The 25,926-nt window shown below is 41.3% G+C and overlaps 1 protein-coding gene across 5 annotated transcripts in view; it reads right to left on the bottom strand.

Annotated features, from left to right (window-relative positions):
• Window positions 1-25,926, bottom strand: part of APLP2 (amyloid beta precursor like protein 2) — an 85,989-nt gene that overhangs the window by 33,374 nt on the left and 26,689 nt on the right. For 4 of the 5 annotated variants that reach the window (XM_042957623.1, XM_042957624.1, XM_042957626.1 and 1 more), the window contains exons 2-3: window positions 3,290-3,463; window positions 2,297-2,420 (exon numbers count right to left, since the gene is read on the bottom strand). In XM_042957623.1, coding sequence (XP_042813557.1) covers window positions 2,297-2,420; window positions 3,290-3,463 — 298 coding nt within the window. Of the gene's footprint in view, window positions 1-2,296; window positions 2,421-3,289; window positions 3,464-4,810; window positions 4,908-25,926 lie in introns of those variants that run through there. The other variant, XM_042957625.1, reaches the window with a different exon arrangement.

The raw sequence follows: 25,926 nt of genomic DNA, 5'->3' as shown, positions 1-25,926 counted from the left end.
TTTGTGAGTTTGAGCCCCACATTGGGCTCTGTGCTGGCAGCAGGAAGCCTGCTTGGGATTCTCTGTGTCCCTTGCTCTCTACCCCTCCCCCACTCATGCTCTCTTCCTCTCCCTTTCTTTCTCAAAAACAAACTTTTTTTTTTTTTTAAAGTGCATCCTATGTTCTAGACATTGTCACGGTACTGGAGGACAGAGAAGACTAAATAAAGCAGGGTCCGTGGTTTCACTGTGCTTACAGCGAAGTTGGAGAAAGATACAGAAACAGATCGTCACTGGACAGGGTGATGGATGCAACGGCAACACTGGGAGAATTTCAGAAATCTGCATGTCTGGAGAGAAAACATAACCATGAGGAAAAGATTTCTTTAAGGGAAGCAGCCTCTGAAATAAGTCTTGAAGGAAGAACTCCCCTAGCAGGGGAAGTAGAGGAAACGCATTCCAACAATGAGACCCGGACGGTGGGTGGCCAGGAGCTGCAAGATGTCAATGTTGTTGGGTGGCTCACAGAGCAGACAAGAGGGAAGGCCAAAGCAAGAGCCACATTATGGAGTTTTTACGCTAAGCAGGGAAGCTTAATGAAACCTTAGTTTTTACGTGAGGAAGAGCTACTACGGGCTTTGATGTGCGGGAAAGACAACTCAATCTTCATTTTAGGTCAGAGGGCAGCAGACCAGACAACAGAACTGAGAAGCATACGAGGCTGTTGTCCCAGTCCAGGCGGCAAAGGATGAACGGCTGAACTAGCGCAGCAGGAATCAGAAGGAAGAAAAGGATTATAAGCTAGATGTGTCCCGACCTTCAAGTAGCAGCACCCCGAGTGTCTCAGTAATATTTTCACAGCACTTCAAGGCCAAAAGAATACCCAAAGCTAGGTAGCTGGGTCCAACAACATAGTAAGTCCTCGTGTCCTAACCCCTTAGCGCATGCCGGACGCTGCACGACTCTTCCAATGTTACAATCGACTGGACACCATCACCCTCGTCTCTTCTTCCCAGGTTATTCTGCTGTGATGCTGGCTCTTTAACACAGGAACCCCTGAGACAACGCTCTATAAAGATAGGAGGTCACTGAAAGGAATGGACTGACAGGATGTTGATACTGTAAATACCTCCAGTTCATGGGATGTCTGAAAGAGGTCTCCTTTGAAAAACCAAAACTATCCCACAATGCTCCACACTGTGTGAGTCTGCTGCAACGCCCTGGGGTGCCTCAGTGCACAGTTTGGGAACCACAGACTGAAGTCATATTGAAGGGGTAAGAATGAGGCTTGGAAAACTGACTGGATGTAGGGAGATAAAGGTCTCCCAGGTCTCAACTCAGAGTTCTGGGTAAGGACTGGAGCCAGCAAGTCATAAAGACACGTAGCAAGGGGAAGACCAGGCTGCAAAGTCTTCAGGGGTAATGGTGCAAAAGGAAGAAACAAATGCAAGTACTGCCTACCTACTGACTACAAATATTCAAAACTACACTCTTGCTTCATTTAGTTCCAGGGTTTGACAGGCAGCGAATGAAACCTCATACCCAGAGATCTCGGGGCCAAATGGATTGGAAGAACATCTCTCAGCTACACCACGCACAAGGCTTCCAGGCCTCACCCCACTGCATGACGCTGCACTGTAAAGTAAATGGTGTCCAGCACCCGCAATGCCCCCCCTTTCTCCCTACTGGATACTTGACAACAGTAATTGCTGCATAAACACGGTCACTAAGGTGCCAACTCCTCCTTTGGTTGATTTGGATACATGTGAGAATGTATCAACACCAACACTAAGTCAGAAACACCTGTAGCAGTCACGGCCCTTCAGAAAGGCAGGGGTGCATAGACAGCTAGGGGTCGCGTCTCTCAGAGACTACCACAAGTCCGGCCTGCCTAGCAATACAGGATCTTAGGACCTTGCAAAATATGTACAGGATGAAGTGAGAGGAACAGAAGATTCCATCCCTTGGGCTGTTCAGTACCACTCACTGCTATGATTACACAGCAGGAGTTTCAAGCACTCACTGCAAGGCAAAGCTGGGAGGCCCTGAGGGCAGCACTCTCAGTGCCATGCAAAAGGCTCATCCTTAAAAGACTGAGGGTGCCCATGGTGAGGGAGGTAATAACCATCAAAGACAAGTCAACCATCAACACTAGAAGGCAATAAATATTAAAAAAGAAGTCCCCCAATACATTCCTGTAGCCCTCAGCTTCTTAACAGGTGTAGCTATTTCACTGTGAGGCAAGAGAAAATCAAATTTAAAAATGAGCAACCTCTACTTCCCAAGAAGCAACCACGATCATCTAAAGGACACTCACCAAGACACTTGAAAGGTATCACGATGTGACTCTTGCACTGCTTTTTGTCCCTCCGGCACCAATTGTCAACACTGACCGGCTCATTTGCTTCCATCACATTTGTGATCTGTAGCTCTGGATACATCTGCAAGGGAAAAGAAAACACACACAATAAATTGACTTTATCCATAATAAATGGACATTCATTTGCAAGTAAGGGTGTCTGCTACTCAGTGTCATCATTATCCTGTATAAATCTAAGCCTCCACTCCTGCTGCCCCTGGTTCTAACTGAAGAACTCAGCAAGTCAAAAGATACTGTAACTATTAGTTTTCTTTTGACAGGTAGATTTCTGATCACTTCTAATGCATTCTCTTTAAAAAAAAAAAAAAAGTCATCTTTATTTAAGGACATACCAAAGCAGCAAGCTTTCAAGCCCAAAATAAATCGATGAGGTATCAAGCCCATTTGTAGGACGCATGTAAAGAGCTGAGAAGAAAAACATTTAAAGGGCAAGTCCATGGAAAGGTCTGTTGATGAGATTATAGAGTAATACTTCAATGCTGGCCCTCTGTGCTAGTCCTGGCAAGAAGTTAAAGCATCTCATAGCCCCTTCTAGGTCAAGTTCTGACTCAAGTCAGACCTGAGATTATCATTTACAATACTGGTGGCTTTCTATGAGCAAGTGGAGAGCACAAGATACACACATTTGACTTCACGTCCTCCCACACTGCAAGTGAGAAGCAAGAGAGCCGGGCTTTACTTGTACGGGACCTGCCCAGCTTCTGCACTGTTCCCTCCTCAAGGAACCAAGAGCTCACAGCGCACACAGGCAGAGCCTCTGACAAGCCTCAGTCGTGTCGTATATATTCAGAAAGAAAACGCCTGGTGTTCCATCATTGGCAATGTGATCTTAGGTCAAAAAGCAGAATGACAGAGTATCTATTTCTAAGGTAAGCAGTTTCAAGCATGACCCAGAAAAGAGCAGTTTTCACATTCTGGCACCACTCTTACCTCCTGACAGTACTGAAGAACTTCTTCTTTTGTTCCAAAGCAGCTCTTGGTGCCTGTTGGGTCAGGTTCCCATTTCCCAGTCTGAATGTTCACATGCATATTTAACTTCCCACAAAACATTGCAATTTGAGGCTCGGCGACAGCAAATCCTGTTCCGGCGTTGGCTGCAAGAGCCTGCCAAAAGGGAAAACATCCAGGTTTACTCCAAAACAGCTGACACAAAGGTAGAGTCATCCCATGGTTTGTGACAGTAGAACTGATCTTTTAAAACTTCATTATTTACTATTTTTATCTTCATAAACAAAGCCCTTCCCCAGGAGTTAGGCCAGAAAAAACAATCATTGTTGGACTTACATGATCAAAGCAAAATGTCAATGGAAAAAAATCTAACCCTCACTCCCCATCTGAGTACTTCGGAACTTGGGAACCTATAATCCAGCTGAAGACTGCTCTAATAGAAGCACACGTCTCACTTTTCATCCCTTAACAAATTAAACCACTATAGTAAAGGCTAAAGTTCCAGTAATTCACTCACACAACAAAATTTTGTTGAGCAGCTACTATCTTGCAAAGCAATGTGCTAAATGCCTAGGACACAAGAGTCAGCAAAAACTTATGGTCCCTGCTCTCATGGGACTTACAGTTTAGTGCAAGAGTCCATACTCACACATACAAAAGTGTGATCACACTCCTAGATGTTGCACCAAGGGAAAGAACACAGTGCCAAACAGCATACAGAAAGGGAATTTAACTGAGGCTTGGGTATGGAGGTGGTCAGGGAAGTCTCCTGAAGACGGCAGCACTTCAGAGCATCATGTGGTGGGAACATAGACTGGAGGCAGACAGCAGTGAGAGAAGGGAGGAGAGGCATAAGGAGGCAAGGCTAGACAGTGTACACACCAAGAAAGGACTTCCATCTTTATCCTGAGGTGCTGAGAGTTTTTGTTTTGTTTTTTTTTTTGCTTTCTTTCTTTTTCTTTTTTTTTTTTTTAATTTTTTAGCATTTATTTACAATTGAGAGACAGAGACAGAGCATGAGCATGGGAGAGACCGAGAGACGGGGAGACACAGAATCTGAAGCAGCTCCAGGCTCTGAGCTGTCAACACAGAGCCCGATGCGGGGCTCAAACTCACAAACCGAGAGATCATGACCTGAGCTGAAGTCGGACACTTAACCAACTGAGCCAACCAGGTGCCCCTGCTTTCTTTATTTTGAGAGAGAGAGAGCAGGAGTGACCATGAGCAGGGATTAGACACAGAGAGAGGGAGACAGAGAATCCCAAGCGGGCTCTGCGCTGTTAGCACAGAGCTTGATGTGAGGCTCTAAATCGTAAACCATGAGATCGTGACCCGAGCCAAAACCCGAGAGTTGGATGCTTAACCGACTGAGCCATCCAGGTGCCCCGAGATGCTGAGATGTTTCAAGCACAAAGTTAATACCGTCAGAATGGAGCTGTGATACTTTTTCCGGCTGCAGGATGGCAAAGAAATTTGGAGAAAGAGAGGGAGGGAGATTGGTACCTTGGGCTAAGGCAGTGCAGTGGAGAAACAGATTCAAGGTATCAGACAGCCCGACTGGTAAGCCTTGGTGACAGATTAGCTAGGGAGTCGAGGAAGACGATGTTAGGCATGGCTTCATTACTCAATGAGGGAATGGCGTCATTCACAGAAACAGAACACTAAAAGGGATTTCATGAACAATTTTATCTTATATTAGATAAAACAATCAATGACTCTACAGTCTTCCTTTGTCTTGTATCCTCTTTGTGAAAACATCACAGCCATTAACAACAGCTCACAAATTACAGGTGAGAAATAACTTTAGGCATGATGACAGTTAAGGCTTCTACTAAGTCTCCTGGTGCAGGAAAACCCCAGGGATCCTGGCATCTAGAAATATGCTAATATTGATGGTTGTATCCACAATGGAGTTTTGTGGTCTCCCCTAATGTAAAAGTACTTCCAAAATTTAAAAAAAAAAAAAATTTTTTTTAAGTGTTAAAACTTGGCGGATAGGGTTAAGATTGTATGGTCTATCATGTTGCTCTTTTTAAAAAGAGCAATTAACATAAAATGGTTTTCCTATTAACAGAAAGGGTAGCTTTGCCTTTCATAATATATGGAAAATGTGTGCTTTCTAAGCAACTCTCATTTATTTGTGCTGATGGACTACAAAGACATTAATGGCCCTTCCAATCAGGAGACTACATTTGATTTTCAAATACATCATGGCCTTTCTCCAGGAAAAGTTTACCATCCTCCATATATTTTGCTTACAAGCTTATTAAAATAAGCCCACTTTCTACCAGTACAGGAGAATGAAACACAAACACTTGTTGGATAGCTAGGAGAACACTAATTTGGGATGAAAATATTGCCAACATCAATCAGAGTTGAAAAAAACACCTCAAATCCAATGAAGAGAACAATTAGCAACTTTATTAAACAGAATTGATTATAGCCCTACTGTGACAAATAATCATTTATTAAAGTACAAGGCAGATCTATATATACCTGCCACATAACTGCATATGAAACTACAGGCTAAGAAGAAGAAAGAATATTTCAGGATAGCTGTGGAAAGGAACACACACTTATTTATAGGCAATACTCCAATGGTATTTTAATTCAAACCAATCACTAAAAGGTGTAAGGACGTATAAGACCAATGTGTTTATTTCTCACAGTGAGTTCAATATGTGTACCAAAATGCCTCTTCTATGGGCCATTCTTCTTTTGAGAGCCATATCTAAGGATTAAGGCTAGAATTTTCGATCACGATATGGAAGAAAATGGGTATGTACACATATAAAAGGGTTAATACAGAGACAAAGGCAAAGAAACCCCAGGGACACTTTTATCTCCCCAAACCAGAGTTTCCCTAAGTTCTTTTCTTCCTACTTCAAAGCCCAGACAGAAAGAAAATTGAGGAAGAATGATAAATATATAAGCAAGAAAGACAAATCAATAGGTCAAAAGGAAAGTGTTTCCTAAACCTGCTATAATTGAACCACCACAGCTAAATCTAAAAAATGTTGAGCAAGAATTCATAAATTCTCTTTGGCTTTGCGTAATTTTTTTTTTTAAGATTTTATTTTTAAGTAATCTCTGCACCCAGCATGGGGCTCGAACCCACAACCCCAAGGATCAAGAGTCTCCCGCACCACTGACTGACCCCGCCAGGAGCCCCTGGCCTTGTATATTTTAACATTAAAAGCAGCTATTAAACAAACAGGATTTCGGGTGCCATAGAAGTACTGGGGGCAGAGGGCGGGGCATTAACCTCTTAAATTGCACACATGAATTCAGGTAAGAAAGTGTCGATTAGTTACGTGAACTCACCCAAGCCACAGACATGGATTGGTCAAAACTGTGCAGGCAGCCATTTATCAGCACCAAAGATTATGTTCCACATGTTACTCATTATGGTTGTTGGCTAAAAGACCACAAGAGTTCCAACTGTATAAATGTTCAGTTTATGGGTCAACCACTAAGGTCAATACATCAGTGATGAGTGCATTTGATCTTTGTGCTGAGATGGTCAGCACTGCCTTCCCTAAAGAGAATCTAAAATACCAGAGGTTAAAGCAACAGGAAGAGGCCTAAGCAGCAGCAGCCCCTCACATCAGTTACCACCAAGAAAAAGGAGAGTAACTGGAATCATTCCAGACAACTAATATGCTGCAGTGATTCACTTTTGAGTTCAGAAAGATTAATCCTTGTGGTCATAAGAGACTCTCAAGAAGGTATCATCTGAAATATAAAAAGCCTCTGTGGACCATGTCTAGGAATCAACTAATCAAACATACCCCAACCTTACCTAGGGCATAATAGGATCGGGGTTTTTTCTGTGATGTTTCTACTTCTTTCCTTTGAAAATGCTCTTATTTAATGCACTTCCATTTTCTTAAGCACACACTGTGCCTGGATCCATTACATCAATGTATAAAGCAATCTGTTTCCTAATCTAACATGTTACAAATGGGATTTCACTGCCAAGTCAGCACTTCTGATATCCTGTGAACCTGGAATCTTTGACGAAAGAAAATTAATGCCCCACGCTCTGGCACTTAAGCCGGTCTTTGTGATCGGTGCACACTGCAGCACTTTTAAGGCTTTGAAAACAAATTGCATCAAATGTTTCCCTAGCCCAGTGCTTCCATTTTACTTAATAATTCATTCTTAATAAGAAGTTCCATTTTATTAATTTGGCTCAGGGAAAAGAGTTTAACTATCCAAGGACAGAAATTCAACTTGGTAAAAAGTGCTTCTAGTAACTTGGTTGAAAATCTGAAATGGCTTAAAGCAATAATATAAGTACATCTAAATCTGAGCCTAACTTCACTGAGGGCCTTTAATCATCATCTCAAAGATACAACTCCTGGGCCCACCTAAGCCCCACCTCCCTTCAACAAAGGGGCTCAGGACCAATGCAGCACCCAGTCCAAAGTGAAATCTAAACCCATTATTTCCTTCCTCACTGAAACTCTTGCCCCAGAATCTAATTTGGCTCCAGGGTTTGGGAAAGCGCCTGCTGTGGAGGGAGCATCGTCTAAAGATGACAGTTTTATCCTCTTACTGAGTGAATCATGTTTCCCTGGATAGGAAGGTGCTGCGTTACAGCCAGGCAAGCGTTCCAGCCCCACCTCGGGAAGGCAAGGTAACCCAGTTCTACCCTAGTGCTCATCAATACTCAACAGAGCACACCTTCGTAGCATCCAGTTACCACCTGCATGTTACAGACATCAAAAGGCACATCACTCATAATCAAAGACATTCCATTTGTAAAGAGAGAGTCAGTAAAACGACAATCTCTTCATGGATGCCAAGATCCTATATAACATATTCATTCTTGTCCAAGTCTGCATGGCATTTCATGATTCATAAATTAAAATGACAAATCTGGGGGCATCTGGGTGGCCTCAATCAATTAAGCCTCCGACTTCAGCTCAGGTCATGATCTCACGGTTCATGGGTTCGAGCCCCATGTCGGGCTCTGGCTGACAGCTCAGAGCCTGCTTCGGATTCTGTGTCTCCCTCTCTCTCTGCCCCTCCCCTGCTCATGCTCTGTCTCTGCCTCTCTCTCAAAATAAATATACATTAAAAAAAATTTTTAATGACAAATCTATGTCCACAAATCTGCACCTAAGATTTACTTAACTGAACAAAGTATAAAAAATCCATAGTTTCAAGGTACCTCTCCAATGTAGTTATTAACTATGAAAGGGAAGACAAATTACTGCACAGTGGACACACTGACACTACCCTCACCAGCAGTAAGCCACGTAAGAGAAGCCACAAGGAAAGGTAAGTAAGGCTGAGGGACTCTTACATTTTAAAAGACTAAGGAGAAATGACAAGTAAATGCAGCATGGGAGCCAAGACAGAATCCTGGGGCAGGAAAAGAATATTAGTGAGAAAAGTGGAGCAAATATTTGAATAAGGTCTGAGTCAGTTAATAATTGTGTACCAACGTTAATCTCCCAGTTTTGACAACTGCACCACGGTTATGTCAGATGTTAAGATTAAAGGAAGTCCAGAAAGAGTATAGGGGAACTCTGTAGTATTTTTGCAACTTTTTATTTTATTAAAAAAAAATTTTTTTTTTAATTTTTGAGAGAGGCAGAGTGTGAGTGGGGGAGGGGCAGAGAGAGGAGGAGACACAGAATCAGAAGCAGGCTCCAGGCTGTCAGCACCGAGCCCAACACAGGGCTCGAACTCACGAACTGCAAGAGCATGACATGAGCCTAAATCAGACACTTAGCCGACTGAGCCACCCAGGCACCCCCACAACTTTTTAAAAACCCACTAAAGTAGGTTGAAAATAAACTGAGCCTGGGTGGCTCAGTCGGTTAAGCATCTGACTCTTGATTTTGGTTCAGGCCATGATCTCACAGTCATGACATGGAGCCCCTGCCCCACTGCTTAAGATTCTCTCTCTGTCTCTCTGTCTCTCTCCTTCTCCCTCTGCCCTTCCCCTGCTCGCACATACACATGCACTCTCTCCCAATCAATCAATCATTAAGGGGTTTGGGTTTTTAAAATCCTGTTCACCACTAGCCTGAATTTTGATTGTGATTGTATGATTTCAATTGGTCACAAAGAGAAGACACATTTTTAGGTAGGGTTACTAGTAAGTATAATCAGAGCAGGCCCAATACCTGAAAAACAAACCATTCTGAACACACAAGTAGAAAATGTAGAAAACACTAATGTAGAAAAACACTATGTGTACAGATACTAAATTCTCTCCAATGGGAGGACTACTACGATTCTGCCCAGAGCCTAACAAGTAAAAGAGTCCACTTTTGTTACTGTCAAAAGGGTGACTGGAGTTTGAAGCCATTAAGGTACCTTCATCAGCAGTAAAAAAGTGAAGGTTTCAATTTTAAAAACGCCAAGCTTCAAACATTTCAACCCACTATTTAATAAAATAGCAGGAAAAAATATAGCAGGATTCTTGTTAAGCATTTTCCAGTTTTAGCAGCAAACTGAGAAAACCTGTTCTTAAAAGTGACAGTTTGTATTACACCAACTGAAAATCCTTGGCCTTTTTTTTTTTTTTTTTTTAAAACATTTGAACTTAATTCTGATTAGAAACTGGTGAATTAGGTTTAGGGGGAAAACGCCAAATGCAAAGAGCCATTATTCCTCCACTGTCATATGCCAACTGTTAGGTATTATTTCCACAGGCAGTAATTTATACAAATAATCTCTGCTTTATTAGAGCTCTAAATATTAAAGTAAAAATGAAGTATCGTTTCCAAGATTAAAAATGGTTTAGACTGTCTCCAAGGCTTTTTATAGGAACACAGTAATTTGTTCATCTGGATTACACTGGTAAGGATCCAAGTCCCAAGATTTAAGAGAGGTCTATCTGTTATTTGTCTCCGAGATGAGAGCCAAGAGTCTTCTATAAAGGAAGTTATTGAAAAATACATAAATACATAATAATTTTATGTAAATGAAAAAAAAAAGCGGAATAGTGTTTTTGGATCCAAAATTCTCAAGTGGACAGGTTCTTTACTGGTTCCTGTGTTTCTTTTCAATTGCCCGTAATAGCAACTCCAAGAAACTGACTTTAGCAGGTATGGAGACCTGCCATGATCAACCATTAGTCCTCTGCTCATTCCACTCCTGACCTCAGAGGAAGTGTGAGATGGTGGCCAAGAAGCAAGGACTCTAAGACAACAGATCGTGACAGAGTTCCAGTCCCATCACTGACTAGCTATGCTGCCTTTGGCAAGTCAACTAGCCTCTCTGGACCTCAGTTTCCTCATCTATAAAATGATGATAATAGTAACTACATTACCATAGTGTTGTCTTGAGGTTTAAAGGAGTTAACCTGTGTAAAGTGCTTTGAGATAGGCTTGTTCTATAGAAAAGAGTTCCTCAAATGCTGATGGTCATTGTTATCAGGCTTTAAATTTTTTTTTTTGTAAAACAGAGCTCCTAACATACCTCTGCCTCTGGGGCTTGTTGTGGGGATTCACACGGAAGCACAAAGCACAGCGCCTGCCACAGAGCAGCACTCACATGTTAGCAACACTGTCACTGGCAGATTCATTCTCTCTGGCTTCAATCACAGAACTAGGGCCTAAATTATGAGTGCGCAGGGAAGAACCCATGAAGTCTCCATGGGACTAGTCATCCTCCCAAATCCAGGATGGCAGGAAATGGGCTTAAAAGACCACATGTTCCTTCTTTACCTATTATATCTGGACATACTTCAAGTCGGCTGCGTTAATACTCCACATTTTCTTTTGTGGGAATTCAGTCACCACAGGCTTACATGAACAATTTAATACAGCCCTACCATGTAAAAGAAAATCACCGGGAGTTGCTGGCTTCCTGGCCCCAGGCCAGCTTCCGGCTGGCACGGAAGCTAGGTCAAGATGAATCTGCAGTTACTACTCAGTCACTACTGCAGTGATCAAAAGCACTATGTAAGTCATTTCTCTAGATGTGTTTTCTGGAGGGAAGGATATTCCCTCAACTTACTAGCTATGCAACCTTATGGAATAACCTCTCTTGACATTAGTTTTCACTTTTGTGCAACATAAATATGGTGCTACCCAAATTTTAGGTATTCTAATAAACGACACCCACAATATTAACTTTGGACTTTGGTTTACAGTTCACACTACAACAGGCAGAACTCTACTTTCTGCCAACTCCTGATGCCTAAGGAACAAGGCTTCAAAACAAAGACTGCTTCCTCACTGAATCGGAATCTGCAGGATTCGGAAGCCAGGCAGCAATCTGTCATACTCTGAAGGCATGCTAACTGCAGAGGCCAGAAAGCCAGGAGGCTTGAGTATTAATGTAAGATGATCTAAATGGTGTGAACTTGAGCTTAACCTTTGAACTCACTGACCAGTACTACTTAGCTATTTATTGAGTGTGCTACATAAATAGTGGATGCAGGGTTAGGGGGAATGTATAGGAATGTATTTCCTAAACCTAAAGAATGAAATAATTTCAAGTAACAGATGCCCAAAGTAAAGCTGATTAAATATTAATAATTAATATGTGCAAGGAGAACCTGGGTGACTCAGTCGGTTAAGCGTCCAACTTCAGCTCAGGTCATGATCTTGCGGTTTGTGACTTTCAGCCCTACGTCAGGCTGTGTGCTAACAGCTCAGAGCCTGGAGCCTACTTTGGATTCTGTGTTTCTCTCTCTCTCTGCCCCTCCCCAGCTCGCACTCTGTCTCTCTCAAAAAATAAACATTAAAAAAATAATAATAATATGGGGTGACTGGGTGGCTCAGTTAGTTAAGTGGCTGACTTCAGTCGTCAGGTCATGATCTCGCGGTTTGTGGGTTCGAGACCCACGTCAGGTTCTGTGCTGACAGCTTGGAGCCTGGAGCCTGCTTCTCTCTGTCTCTCTCTCAAAAATAAACATTAACAATAATATGTTCATACTAAATCACTCTTACCCTTTCACAGATGATAGAAATAATACAAAAATAAACAAAGAAAAAATACAAATGATTGGAGTAAGGAGTATTCTGTGGGGTATCCAAGCACAAAGCTGACAATTTTCTCAGAAACAATAAGCATGCTCCTTGCTTCTGGCTGATCAGATAATATTCTGGCTCTATAATATTTTGTTTATTTCAAGTGCATCAGGTCATAATCATTAAAAATTAGGCACTATTTCAACATTTTTTCAAATGTCTCATGTCCTTAATGTAATAAACTGAATGTAATAAACTGAATATTGTATTATTCAGATAGGTTCTATTTCACTAAAATATATACACAACTTAATGATTTTACCAAGGTAAAGTTGGGAAACTATCCACATGCCAGCTTTAGCTGAAACACTGACTTTCAGATGTTACAACTGCAAACATGAATAGCTAATGCAGAGATCTGAAACTGATTCCATCATCTCTTTTCCTTTCGTATACCCAGGAAAAGAAAATAAATCCATGCAGCTGAAAACATTCATGTTCTAATACACAGAATGGTTTTTACTAGCGTTTTTAAAATAGGGGTTCCCTAACACTCATTGGGGGAGGCTAATGAGGTCTAATGCAGGTTTTCAGTGGTCTGAAAAATAAGACGGGTCTGGTGTGTGTGCACATAAATGTATAAAGGTATGGAATTGCTAACTGTGCTCTCTTGAGGAAAGAGTGCTCTGAATTCTCAGATTATCTTTTTATCTTTTGCTTTAAAATGTTTTTCATAAAATGATACCAATAGTAAATTTATAGTCTGGTTTTTTAAATATTCATTCTGTAATATTAAGAATTGATGGCCTTATCTAAAAATGTCTTAGTTTTTTTTTTTTTTTTTTTACTTTTCAATGAAAACCAAAGGCTTGGTTCTTTATTTCTGAGATTGTGATGTTCAAAGTCAAGAAAAGGCAGAAATTCTTAGGTGAATAACTCATACCTGTTTATAACTAGAAAAGTAGACAATATGCCATAATGACTTTTACAGGGCAGAGAGAGAGGAAATTCACATTTCAAAATACAAACAGCAGTTTCTATATGCTATTCTGCTAAAGATTTTACTACGTTTGCTAGGTGCAAGCAATAATCAGATACCAATCATGATCTAGCAAATTACTTTAATTTCTAATGTTCATTAAAACAACTCTGAAAATAACAAAAATATGGAAAATCTCCACCCTCCCCAAGTTCAAAGCAAGTCAAAAAGACATCTTTCCTATGATTTATGTAGCATTTAAATTTAAAAGTAAATACAGACTGTATTATCAGCTCACACCAGATCTGCTTGCAGACAATGATTCTTCCTGTCTGGGACCCGTGCCCATGTGCATTATTGTAATTATCAGCAATTTGAAAAAAATAAAGTAATAAAGCTAGTATGAGCTGTTAGTCGGTATGTTTGCTGCTTGCTGCCTCAACCATTAATTAGCCTTCCTGGGTTCGAGCCACAGAACTACTAAATAAATGCATAAAGGAGAAAGGAAATGCCACACACAACTAAAAAGAATGAATAAAAAGGATGTAAATGTGGACGTGAACACACATGAGCACGAACGCACCCCTACAATGGAAGTATGATGTCACTTTGTGCTGTGGTGGGCCTCTGGGGAGCTGTGTCCATGCTTGCCCTCCCTGGTCCGCTTTCCCCACAGCATTCTGCATCATCTCAGGTCAGAACACACCAATCACTCCTCTGTTCCAGGAGACTCCAACTCTCCCATACAACCTCCACCTCACTCCATCGCCCAGCCTCAGGCTCAGCACCACCCTTCCTGTCTGTGTGTCTGTACACAAGCCAGGGTCTTTCCAGCCTCAGTCCTCCACCTAGTACTCCCTCCCCGTTCTTCCCTGAGCAGGAGCATTCTCAACGGTCAAGACCCCCCTCACATGTGCATCTTCTGTGGGTCCTTCCTGAGGACAATCCCCAACTGGTTTTATTTCCCCCTCAAGCAATCTGAAGCTACTTTGCTGGTTCACCTGCATGGTCCACCTCTCTCCGTTAGAACAGGAGTTTCTCAAAAGGAGAGGCCTCTCACATGGCTTTCTAACCACTGATCTGGAAGCAGGACCTGGAAGGCAGTAAGTAGTCATTTACAGCCAAGTGAGTGAATGTCTGACTCTAAAGTCTGTACTTTTGGTTTTTTCTAAGACATTTAAACTAATATTAATTAGCAGATATCATTCAGCAATTCCTAAATGATTAACACTATACAAGTCTCAAGGCACCTGGGTGGCTCAGTCAGCTGAACATCAGGATTTCAGCTCAGGCCATGATTTCACAGTTCATGAGTTCGAGCCCCACATCGGGCTCACCGCTGTCAGCGCAGAGCCCACTTCAGATCCTCTGCTCCCCACCTCTCTCTGCCCCTCCCCCACTCGTGCTCACATGTCTCTCTCAAAAAGAGAAATGAAACATTTTTTTAAAAACACTGTACAGGGGTGCCTGGGTGGCTCAGTCGGTTAAGCGTCTGACTTTGACTCAGGTCACGATCTCGCGGTCCGTGAGTTCCAGCCCCGCGTTGGGCTCTGGGCTGATGGCTCGGAGCCTGGAGCCTGCTTCCGATTCTGTGTCTCCCTCTCTCTCTGCCCCTCCCCCGTTCATGCTCTGTCTCTGTCTCAAAAATAAACGTTAAAAAAAAATTAAAAAAAAAAAAGTTTCAATGAAGCAGATCTATAACGAATGACAAATTAAATGAAAAAAAAAAAAAAAGAAACTTACGCAGTATAACAAGTTTCATTTTTTCCCCCCCAAAGTAAGTTCTATGTGCAATGTGGGGCTTGAATTTATAACCCTGAGATCAGGATTCCTATGCTCTACTGACTAAGCCAGCCAGGCACCCCAACAAGTTTCCGTTTTTAAAAAAATGTTTGCCAAGTGCGAGTGCGTCCATGTACACAGTGTAACAAGCCACACAACACAGGCTTGTACTAGAACAGCAGTGCCTCCGCCCCGACGAGCCCAGGCTGCTGAGAGGCAAAGCTTCTAGCCTTTTCTCTGCTATTTACCTCCACGCTGCTGAACAGCATAGTTTATTTATTTCTGTATCCTTTTCAGTCCAGACATGATCTAGTAACTCCCTAGGAAAAAAGTTTCACTCAGAAACCACCATACCCTATGTTCATCCACTCATTTCCCCTTGCCCTGTTGGTCAAATCAATACTCCCATTTACATTATTATACTGTTAAAATGTACTCTGATTACAACTTCTTTGTTAAGCATCTATTTTCCCCCTTAGAGTTAGGGACTGCATCTTTCCTTTTACTGGTGTGGTTTCACATGTACTGACCCCTCACTCTCTGAGATTGTCAAAAAGGTCTGCAAAGCTCCCTCAGTACAGCCTGATGCACGAGGTAATCCAATAGTTTCGATTTCTTTTTTTTTTTTTTTAATTTTAAAAGTTTATTTGTTTTTGAGAGAGAGAGTGAACCTGCACACACACAAGTAGGAGAGGGGCAGAGAGTGAGAGGGAGAGAGAAAACCAAGCATGCTCTGCATGACCAGTGCAGACCCTGATGCAGGGCTTGAACCAACGAACCATGAGATCATGACTCACTTAATCTCATGTGAGTAAGTCACTTGATGGACCTAGCCACCCAGGCTCCCCTCGATTCTTTCTTTTCTTTCTTTCTTTTAGTGTTTGATTTTGAGAGAGAGAGACAGAGAAGAGAGACAGAGCATGGGTGGGAGATTGGCAGAGAGAGAGGGAGACACAGAATGCAAAGCAGGCTCCAGGATACACAACAGAGCCCAGCACAGGGCTTGAACTCATGAGTCATGAGATCATGACCTGAGCGGAAATCGGACTCTCAACTGAGCCACCCAGGCACCCCTCAATTCCTTCTTTCTTGAAGACAGGACTCCCTCAGGCCTGCCATTTCTCCCGCTTCATCTACAGGGACTATTCTCTAGACCTGGACACAGCAGACACAGCTGCCATTCCTGGGACTTTGATCACAAATTCCTTCCACCTTCCTCCTATTCCCTGACTCAGTACTTTCCTCTGTCTTGACCTACTGCCTACTTTAGTTTAGACAGCTTCCCAAGAAAGGGTATGTACACATGTTATCACTGATTTGGATGAGACCTAAAATGTAAGCTGGACACAATTTTTCCTTAGAATTTATGGTGTGGAGCTACTGTCTTCTAGCTTCCAGCACTGCTGCTGATAAATATAAGACAAATTTGATTCCTAATCTTTTGTGCAGGTCTGCTTCTTTCTATATGAAAGTTCTAAGACTCCTCCCAATTTTTGGTATTGTGACATTTAAACATAATGTGCCTTGGTGTGGGTTTCTGTCCCTGAACTGAGGTTTTGATGGGCCAGGTCAACCTGGACACACTGAGTCCTACGTGTCTCCTCATTCACTTTCTGAAATTCTTATTACTTGCATCTTTGACCTTCTATATTAATCCCCTGCTTTCCCTATTGTTTCCTTTCCAGTTTCTTATTCTTCCTCTGAAAGATTCCTATTCAATTTTTTTTAGTGTTTACTTTTGAGAGAGAAACAGTGTGAGCAGGGGAGGGGCAGAAAGAGAAGAAGACAGAAAATCCAAAGAAGGCTCAGCTGTCAGCGCAAAGCCTGATGTGGGGCTCAAACCCATGAACTGTGAGCTTGTGACCTGAGCTGAAGTTGGACACTCAACTGCACAGCCACCCAGGTACACCATGATTAGATTTCTGGTATCACATTTCTCATCTTCGAGAACTCTTCCTTGTTCTCTGCCTTATTTTACTGAAAACTATTATGTCATAGATGCCATACCCTCCCCTCTTTGAAGTAAATATCAAGAACTTACCTATCTGAAGTTATTTGTTCCCTGCAATGTCTTCAAGTTCTTTTCCCTCATCTATTTTTGTTCTTGATCATGTTCAAGGCATTCCTGAAATCTTTGGTGTTTCTCAGCCATCTAATTCAGTATTTGAGAAGGGGGCACTACAGGGAAGGAGTTAAGATGGCAGAGGAGCACAGAAACCCTGAGCTTGTCTTCTATCTGATATGCAGTCAGATCAGACCCAAACCATTTTGAACACCTAGGAAATTGATCTGAGAATTAACACAACAATCTGCATAACCTGAGTCACAGAGTTGGGCAGAAAGAGAAAATTTTATTTTTATTTTTATATATTTTTACTTAAAAATTTTTTTATTCTATTTCACTTTATTTCATTTTATTCTATTTTATTATATAAAATCTTTTTCAATTTTTAAATTTTTCCTTACCTTTTTTCTCTTCTTTCCCTATTTTGTCTATTCTATCAAGCTTCTTTCAACAAGCAGACCAAAACACACCTAATATATAGCTTCCTTTATTTGATTTTTTGGTTTGCTTTTAATTTTTAATTTCTTACTGTATTTTTTTTTCCTCCAAAATGACAAAACAAAGGAATTCACCCCAAAAGAAAGAAAAGGAAAAACAACAGTCAGGGGCTTAATCAACACAGATATAAGCAAGATGTCTGAACTAGTATTTAGAAACAAGATAATAAGAATATCAGATGGGGTTAAAAAAAAAAAAAAGCACAGAATTCCTTTCTGAGGAGATAAAAGAAGTAAAATCTAGTCAAGACGGAATTAAAAGTGCTATAATCGAGATCCAATGTCAAATGGATGCCACAGCAGCAAGGATGGATTAAGCAGAGCAGCAAATCAGCAATTTGGAACGTAAATATGTGGAGAATAAAGAAGCAGAAAAAAAAGAGAGAAACAAAGGCAAAATATCATGATTGAAGACTTAGAGAACTCAGTTACTTATTAAAAAAGAATAATATCCAAAACATAGAAGTCACACAAGATGAAGAGAGAGAAAAAGGGGCAGAAGGTTTATGGGAGCAAATTATAGGAGAAAACTAATCTAGGGAAGGACACAGACATCAAAATCCAAGAAGCACAGAGAACTCCCATTAGATTCAACAAAAACCAACCATCACCAAGGCATAGCATAGTCTAATTCGCAAACTACACAGGCAAGGAAAGAATTATGAAAGCAGCAAGGGAAAAAAGTCCTTAACCTGTAAGAAAAGACAGAGCAGGTTCACAGCAGACCTATCCACAGAAACTTGGCAGGCCAGAAAGGAGTGGCAAGATATATTCAATGTGCTGAATCACAAAAATATGCAGCCAAGAATTCTTTATGCAGCACAGCTGTTATTCAAAATAGGAGAGATAAAAAGAGTCTCCCAAAAACCAAAGGAGTTCATGACCACTAAGCAGCTCTGCAAGAAATTTTAAGGAAGACCTTTGAGTGATGAAAAGACAAAAAACATCCAAAACAACAAAGACAAGAAAGCGCCAGAGAACATAACCAGAAACACCAACTCAAAAGGCAATGCAATGGCGCTAAATTCTTATCTTTCAGTATCACTCTAAATGTCAATGGACTAACCGCTCCAATCAAAAGACAGGGTATCAGGGGCACCTGGGTGACTCAGTCAGTTAAGCGTCCCACTTCAGCTCAGATCATGATCTCACAGTCCATGGGTTCCAGCCCCACATCGGGCTCTGTGCTGACAGCTCAGAGCCTGGAGCCTGATTCAAATTCTGTGTCTCCCTCTCTCTCTGCCCCTCCCCTGGTCATAATCTGTCTCTCTCTCAAAAATAAACAAACATTAAAAATATTCTTTAAAAAAAGGCATAGGGTATCAGAACAGATAAGAAAACAAGACCCATCTATATGTTGCTTAGAAGACTCATTTTAGACCTAAAGACACCTGCAGATTGAAAGTAAGGGGATGGAGAATGATCTATCATGCTAATGGCCATCAAAAGAAAACTGGAATAACCATACTTTATCAGACATACTAGATTTTAAAATAAAGACTGTAATAAGAAATGAAGAAAGGCATTCTATTATAATTAAGGGGTCTACCCACCAAGGAGATCTAACAATTGTAACATTTATACCCCCAATATGGAAGAACCTAAATATGTAAATCAATTAATCACAAACATAAAGAAATTCATTGATAATAATACCATAATAGTAGGGGACTTTAATACCCCTTACAACAATGGACAGATCATCTCAGCAGAAAATCAACAGGAAACAATGACTGAATGACACACTGGAAAGAATGGACTTAACAGATATATTCAGAACATTTCATCCTAAAGCAGCAGAATACACGTTCCTCTTGAGTGCACATGGAACATTCTTCAGAATAGATCACATACTGGCTCACAAATCAACCCTCAACAAGTACAAAAGGATTGAGATCGTACCTTACATATTTTCAGACCACAACACTATGAAACTCGAAATCAACCACAGGGAAAAATTTGGAAAAACCACGAATACCTGGAGATTTAAAAACATCCTACTAAAGAATGAATGGGCTCACCAAGAAATTAAAGAGAAAAATAAAAAGTACATGAAAACCAATGAGAAAACACAACATCCCAAAACCTCTGGGATGCAGCAAAGGTGGTCATAAGAGGGAAATATATAGCAATCCAGGCCTTCCTAAAAAAGAAAGAAAGGTCTCAAATACACAACCTAACCTTACACCTTAAAAAGCTGGAAAAAAAACAGCAAATAAAGCCCAAAACCAGCAGAAGAAGGGAAATAATAAAGATTAGAGCAGAAATCAATGATATCAAAATCAAAAAAACAGTAGAACAGATCAATGAAACCACGAGCTGGTTCTTTGAAAGAATTAACAAAACTAATAAAACCCTAGCCAGATTGATCAAAAATAAAAATGAAAGGTCCCAAATAAATAAAATCACAAATGAAAGAGGAGAAATCAAAACCAACACCACAGAAATACAAACAACAATAAGAGAATATTAGGAGCAATTATATGCCAATAAATTGGGCAACCTGGAAGAAATGGACAAATTCCTAGAAACATACAAACTACCAAAACAGAAACAGGAAGAAATAGAAAATTTGAACAGACCCATAACCAGTAAAGAAATTGAATCAGCAATCAAAAATTTCCAACAAATATTTGGCTTTCCAAGGGGACCTGATGGCTTTCCAGGGGAATTCTACCAAACATTTAAAGAAGAGTTAACACCTATTCTTTTGAAGCTGTTCCAAAAAACAGAAATGGAGGAAAACCCAAACTCATTCTACAAGGTCAGCATTACCTGGATTCCAAAACCAAAGATCCCACTAAAAAGGAGAACTACAGACCAATTTCCCTGATGAACATGGTGGCAAAAATTCTCTTGGGGTGCCTGGGTGGCTCAGTTGGTTAAGTGTCCAACTTTGGCTCAGGTCATGATCTCATGGCTCGTGAGTTTGAGCCCCACAAGAGCCTGGAGGCTGTTTCAGATTCTGTCTCCCTCTTTCTCTGTCCCCTCCCTTGCTTGCGCTCAGTCTCTTTCTCTCAAATATAAACATTAAAAAAAATTTTTTTTTTAATTCTGAACAAGATACTAGCAAACCAGATCCAACAACACATTAAAAGAATTATTCACCGGGGCGCCTGGGTGGCTCAGTCGGTTAGGTGTCCGACTTTGGCTCAGGTCACGATCTCGCGGTCTGTGAGTTCAAGCCCCGCATCGGGCTCTGGGCTGATGGCTCGGAGCCTGGAGCCTGCTTCCGATTCTGTCTCTCTCTCTCTCTCTGCCCCTCCCCCGTTCATGCTCTGTCTCTGTCCCAAAAATAAATAAACGTTAACAAAAATTAAAAAAAAAAAAAGAATTATTCACCATGATCAAGTGGGATTTATTCCTAGGATGCAGGGCTGGTTCAATATCTGCAAATCAATGTGATATATCACATTAATAAAAGAAAGGCTTTAAGAACCACAGGATCCTCTCAATAGATGTTGAAAAAGCACCTGACAAAATACAGCATACTTTCTTGTTAAAAACCCTCCAGAAAGTAGGGAAAGAAGGATCATACCTCAAGATCATAAATCCCATATACAAAAGACCCATCACAAATATCATCCTCAATGGGGAAAAACTGAGAGCTTTCTCCCTAAGGTCAGGAACACAAGGATGTCCACTCTCACAACTGTTAAATTCAACATAGTGTTGGAAGTCCTAGCCTTAGCAATGAGACAGCAAAAAGAAATAAAAGGCATCCAAATTGGCAAAGAGGAAGTCAAACTTTCACTCTTGGCAGACATGATATTCTTTGTGGAAAACCCAAAAGACTCCACCAAAAAAGCTGCTAGAACTGATCCATGAATTCAGCAAAGTCACAGGATACAAAAATCAATGTAGAGAAATTGGTTGCATTTCTACACACCAATAACGAAGCAGCAGAAAGATAGAGCAAGGAATCGATCCCATTTACAACTGCATCAAAAACCATAAAATACCTAGGAATAAAACTAACCAAAGGGGTGAAAAATCTATACACTGAAAATCTACAGAAAGTTTATGAAAAAAATTGAAACACACACACACACACACACACACACACACACACACACACACACACACAAAAGAAAAACATTCCATGCTCATGGATTGGAAGAACAAATACTGTTAAAATGTCAATACTACCTAGAACAATCTACATATTCAATGAAATCCCTATCAAAATAACACCAGCATTCTTCACAGAGCTAGAACAAACAATCCTAAAATTTGTATGGAACCAGAAAAGACTCTGAATAGCCAAAGCAATACTGAAAAGAAAACCAAAGCTGGAAGCATCACAACTCTGGACTTCAAGTTATACATTACAAAGCTGTAATCATCAAGACAGTATGGTACTGGCACAAGAACAGACACATTGATAAATGGAACAGAATAGAGAACCCAAAAATGGATGCACAAAATATGGCCGACTATCTTTGACAAAGCAGGAAAGAATATCCAATGGAAAAAAGTCTCTTCAGCAAATGGTGTTGGGAAAACTGGACAGCGACATGCAGAATGAACCTGGACCACTTTCTTACACCATACACAAAGATAAACTCAAAATGGATGAAAGACTTAAAAGCAAGACAGGAAGTCATCAAAATCCTATAGAAGAAAACAGGCAACAACCTCTTTGACCTCAGCCACAGCATCTTCTTACTTGACACGTCTCCAGAGGCATGGGAAACAAAAGCAAAAATGAACTATTGGGACCACATTAAGATAAAAATCTTCTGCATAGCATAAGAAACAATAAGCAAAACTAAAAGGCAACCAACAGAATGGGAGAAGATATTTCCAAATGACATATCTAATAAAGTGTTAGTATCCAAAAGCTGTAAAGAACTTATCAAACTCAACGCCCACGAAACAATCCAGTGAAGAAATGGGCAAAGGACATGAATAGACACTTTTCTAAAGAAGACGTCCAGATGGCTAACAGACACATGAAAAGATGCTCAACATCACTCCTCATCAGGGAAATGCAAATCAAAATCACAATGAGATACCACCTCACACCTGTCAGAATGGCTAAAATTAACAACTCAGGCAACAACAGATATTGGTGAGGATGAGGACAAAGAGGATCTCTTTTGCATTGTTGGTGGGAATGCAAGCTGGTGCAGCCTCTTGGACAACAGTATGGAGGTTCTTCAAAAAATTAAAAATAGAACCAACCTAGAACCCAGCAATTACACTACTAGGTATTTTATTCAAAGGATACAGGAGTGCTGATTCAAAGGGGCACATGCACCCCAAGGTTTATAGCAGCACTATCGATAATAGCCAAAGTATGGAAAGAGCCCAAATGTCCACTGACTGATGAATGGGTAAAGAAGATGTGTATGTATGTATGTATGTATGTATGTATATGTATACACACACACACACACACACACACACACACACACACACACACACACTGGAGTATTACTCGGTGATCAAAAAGAATGAAATCTTGCCATTTGCAATAATATGGATGGAACTAGAGGGTATTATGCTAAGTGAAATAAGTCAGCCAGAGAAAGACAAATATATGATTTCACTCACATGTGGAATTTAAGACATAAAACAGATAAACATAAGGCAAGGGAAGCAAAAATAATATAAAAACAGAGAGGGAGACAAACCATAAGAGACTCTTAAATACAGAAAACAAACTGAGGGTTGATGGTGGGATGTTGGGTGGGGGGAAAGGCTAAGTGGGGAAGGGGAATTAAGGAGGACACTTGTTGGGATGAGCACTAGGTATTATATGTAAGTGAGGAATCACTAAAGCCTATTCCTAAAATTGTTATTACAGTACATACATGTTAACTAACTTGGATTTAAGTTGATAATCATCATCATCATAGAAAAAGAAGAAGGGAGTACTACAGAGATGGTTAGTTTTCTGCATGTGGATAGAACCAGTCAATAAGTGACCTCTCTGGAGAGGAATGCCACAAGTCCCCTGTCTGGGGCCCACCAGCTTGGCTGTGTTAAGGAAACTGCCACCTCTTAGCCCCTCATCTATTGCTGGGCCTGCTGCCCCCAGCTAAACCAGGAAAACTCTTTTCCTGGGGTGTACAGTTCTCATTCCTCAGTCAAATCCTGCTCTGCAAATCAGTTTGCTTTTAGCTGGCCTCTCCCCTTGCATTTAGGTTTCAGTTTCCTCTGGCCTGGTAATAACTCAGCTACTCAGGCCCATTTGCTTTCCATTTTCAAGATTCTGTGGACATCTCTCCTTCTCTCCAGTCCTTTGTCCCTGTTGGCCTATTCATGTATTAAATATATCAAAAGATTAGCTGCATTCTCTTATCAGGACAGAGTCAGAGTCAGAATAGCTAGAATCATCCACCTGAATCTTCTGAGATGCAACAATTCAAAAGCTACTAAATATAGTTGAAAAGAAGAGATAGGAAAGTATTAACAAGATCATAAGCTTTTGTTTTTGATTATTTAAACATAATGCACATTGATAGGGTGCCTGAGTAGCTCCGCTGGTTGGGTGTCCAACTTCAGCTCGGGTCTTGATCTCATGGTTTGTTAGTTCGATCCCCGTGTCGGGCTCTGTGCTGACAGCTCAGAGCCTGGAGCCTGCTTTGGATTCTGTGTTTCATTCTGTCTCTGCCCCTCCCCAACTTGTGCTATGTCTCTCAAAAATAGATAAATGTAAAAGAAAAAAACTTAAACATAATGCCCATTAAGAAAATAAAAGTCTAATTCTTTACTCACATTATTTCATTTGATCACTTTACAAGTATGTTACAGTCAACATACTATTGGTTGAACTACATCCCCCCCCAAAACTCAATACGTGCGGTCTTAACCCCACTACCTTCAAATGTGATGTTACTTGGAAATAAGGTCACTGCAGATGTAATTAAGATGAGGTCATGCTGGATTAGGGTGGGCCCCTAATCCAATATGCCTGATGCCTTTATAAGAAAGGAAATATACAGGCTCCAGCCAGGGGGGCTCAGTCAGTTAAGCATCCAACTCTTGATTCCGGCTCAGGTCATGATCTTATGGTTTGTGGGATCCAGCCCCACATCAGGTTCAGTGTTGACAGCACAGAGCCTGCTTGGGATTCTTTGTCTCCCACTCTCTCTCTCTCTGCCCCGCCCCCCCCCCCAATCTCTCTCTAAATAAATAGACTTTTAAAAAGGGGAATGCAGGGGCACTTGGGTGGCTCAGCTGGTTAAGTGTCTGACTTCAGCTCAGGTCATGATCTCACAGTTCGTGGGTTCAAGCCCCATGTCGTGCTCTATGCAGACAGCTCAGAGCCTAAAGCCCGATTCAGATTCTATGTCTCCCTCTCTCTCTGCCCCTCCTCTGCTCACGCTCTCCCTCTCTCGCTCAAAAATAAACATTAAAAAAATAAATAAAAAGGGGAATGTAAAGAAAGACACACACACACACACACACACACACACACACACACACACACACACACGGAGAATGTCATGGAGCCTAAGCTGCCAAAAGCCAAGACCTGCCAGAAACTAGGAGAGAGGTCTGGAACAGATCCTGCTAATAGCACTTTCAGAGGGAGCATAGCCCTACCCTACTGACAACCTGGGTCTTGGACTTCTAGTCTCCAGAACAGTCCAACAATACATTTCTCTTCCTTAAGCCACTCAGTTCATGGTACTTTGTTAGAGAAGTCCTAGCAAATGAACACACTAGATAAACTCGTAAGACTCAGGGTATGTATTCGGGGAGCTAACAGTCTTAGCAACCAGATCCAGGCAGAGAGAAAGCCAGAACTACAGTAGAACACGTACATTATGAATGAGAGGTGAGGAAGAGGAAACGTGAATGCAGTGTAACCTGAGAAGAGCCACAACAGAGACAGGCACAGGGCTGAGCACAGAAGAGGAACAGCTGGAGGGGCGGGCAAGTCTTCAGAACCTCTCCTCCAGAAAAACTGGGCTTGGGCTCTCTTCCAGCTCGAGTAGGACTTGCTAGGCATACTTTAGAAGGTGGAAGGGTATGATTTGGGAAGATTAGATGGAGAAAGGAGGCCAGTTAGGAAGCCACTGCATTCATCCAGGAAAAAGGGTGATGAACAAACACTGGAGCAGCATTAAGCAGAAAGGGACAGCCTGGAGAAGTGTGGATAGGATTTACACAAAAGATACGAAAGAAGTGTGAACAATTCCAACCTTCTAATTCTGGCAACTAGGGGAGCAATGGCGCTAATAAGCAAAGGAACTGCAGGGGGTGGAAGGAGGGGACTAGAGATGGACAAACATCAAATTGGGATGCACTATCTTCAACATACTCCAAAGTCACCCACGCGGCAAAACTGTATTTGCCAGACAAAAAATACAGGTCAGGACCTCCAGAGGGTAACGTGG

This window comes from Panthera tigris, chromosome D1 (assembly GCF_018350195.1).
Source record: "Panthera tigris isolate Pti1 chromosome D1, P.tigris_Pti1_mat1.1, whole genome shotgun sequence".
Lineage (NCBI taxonomy): Eukaryota > Metazoa > Chordata > Mammalia > Carnivora > Felidae > Panthera > Panthera tigris.
This window is presented reverse-complemented; position numbering and strand designations above follow the sequence as displayed.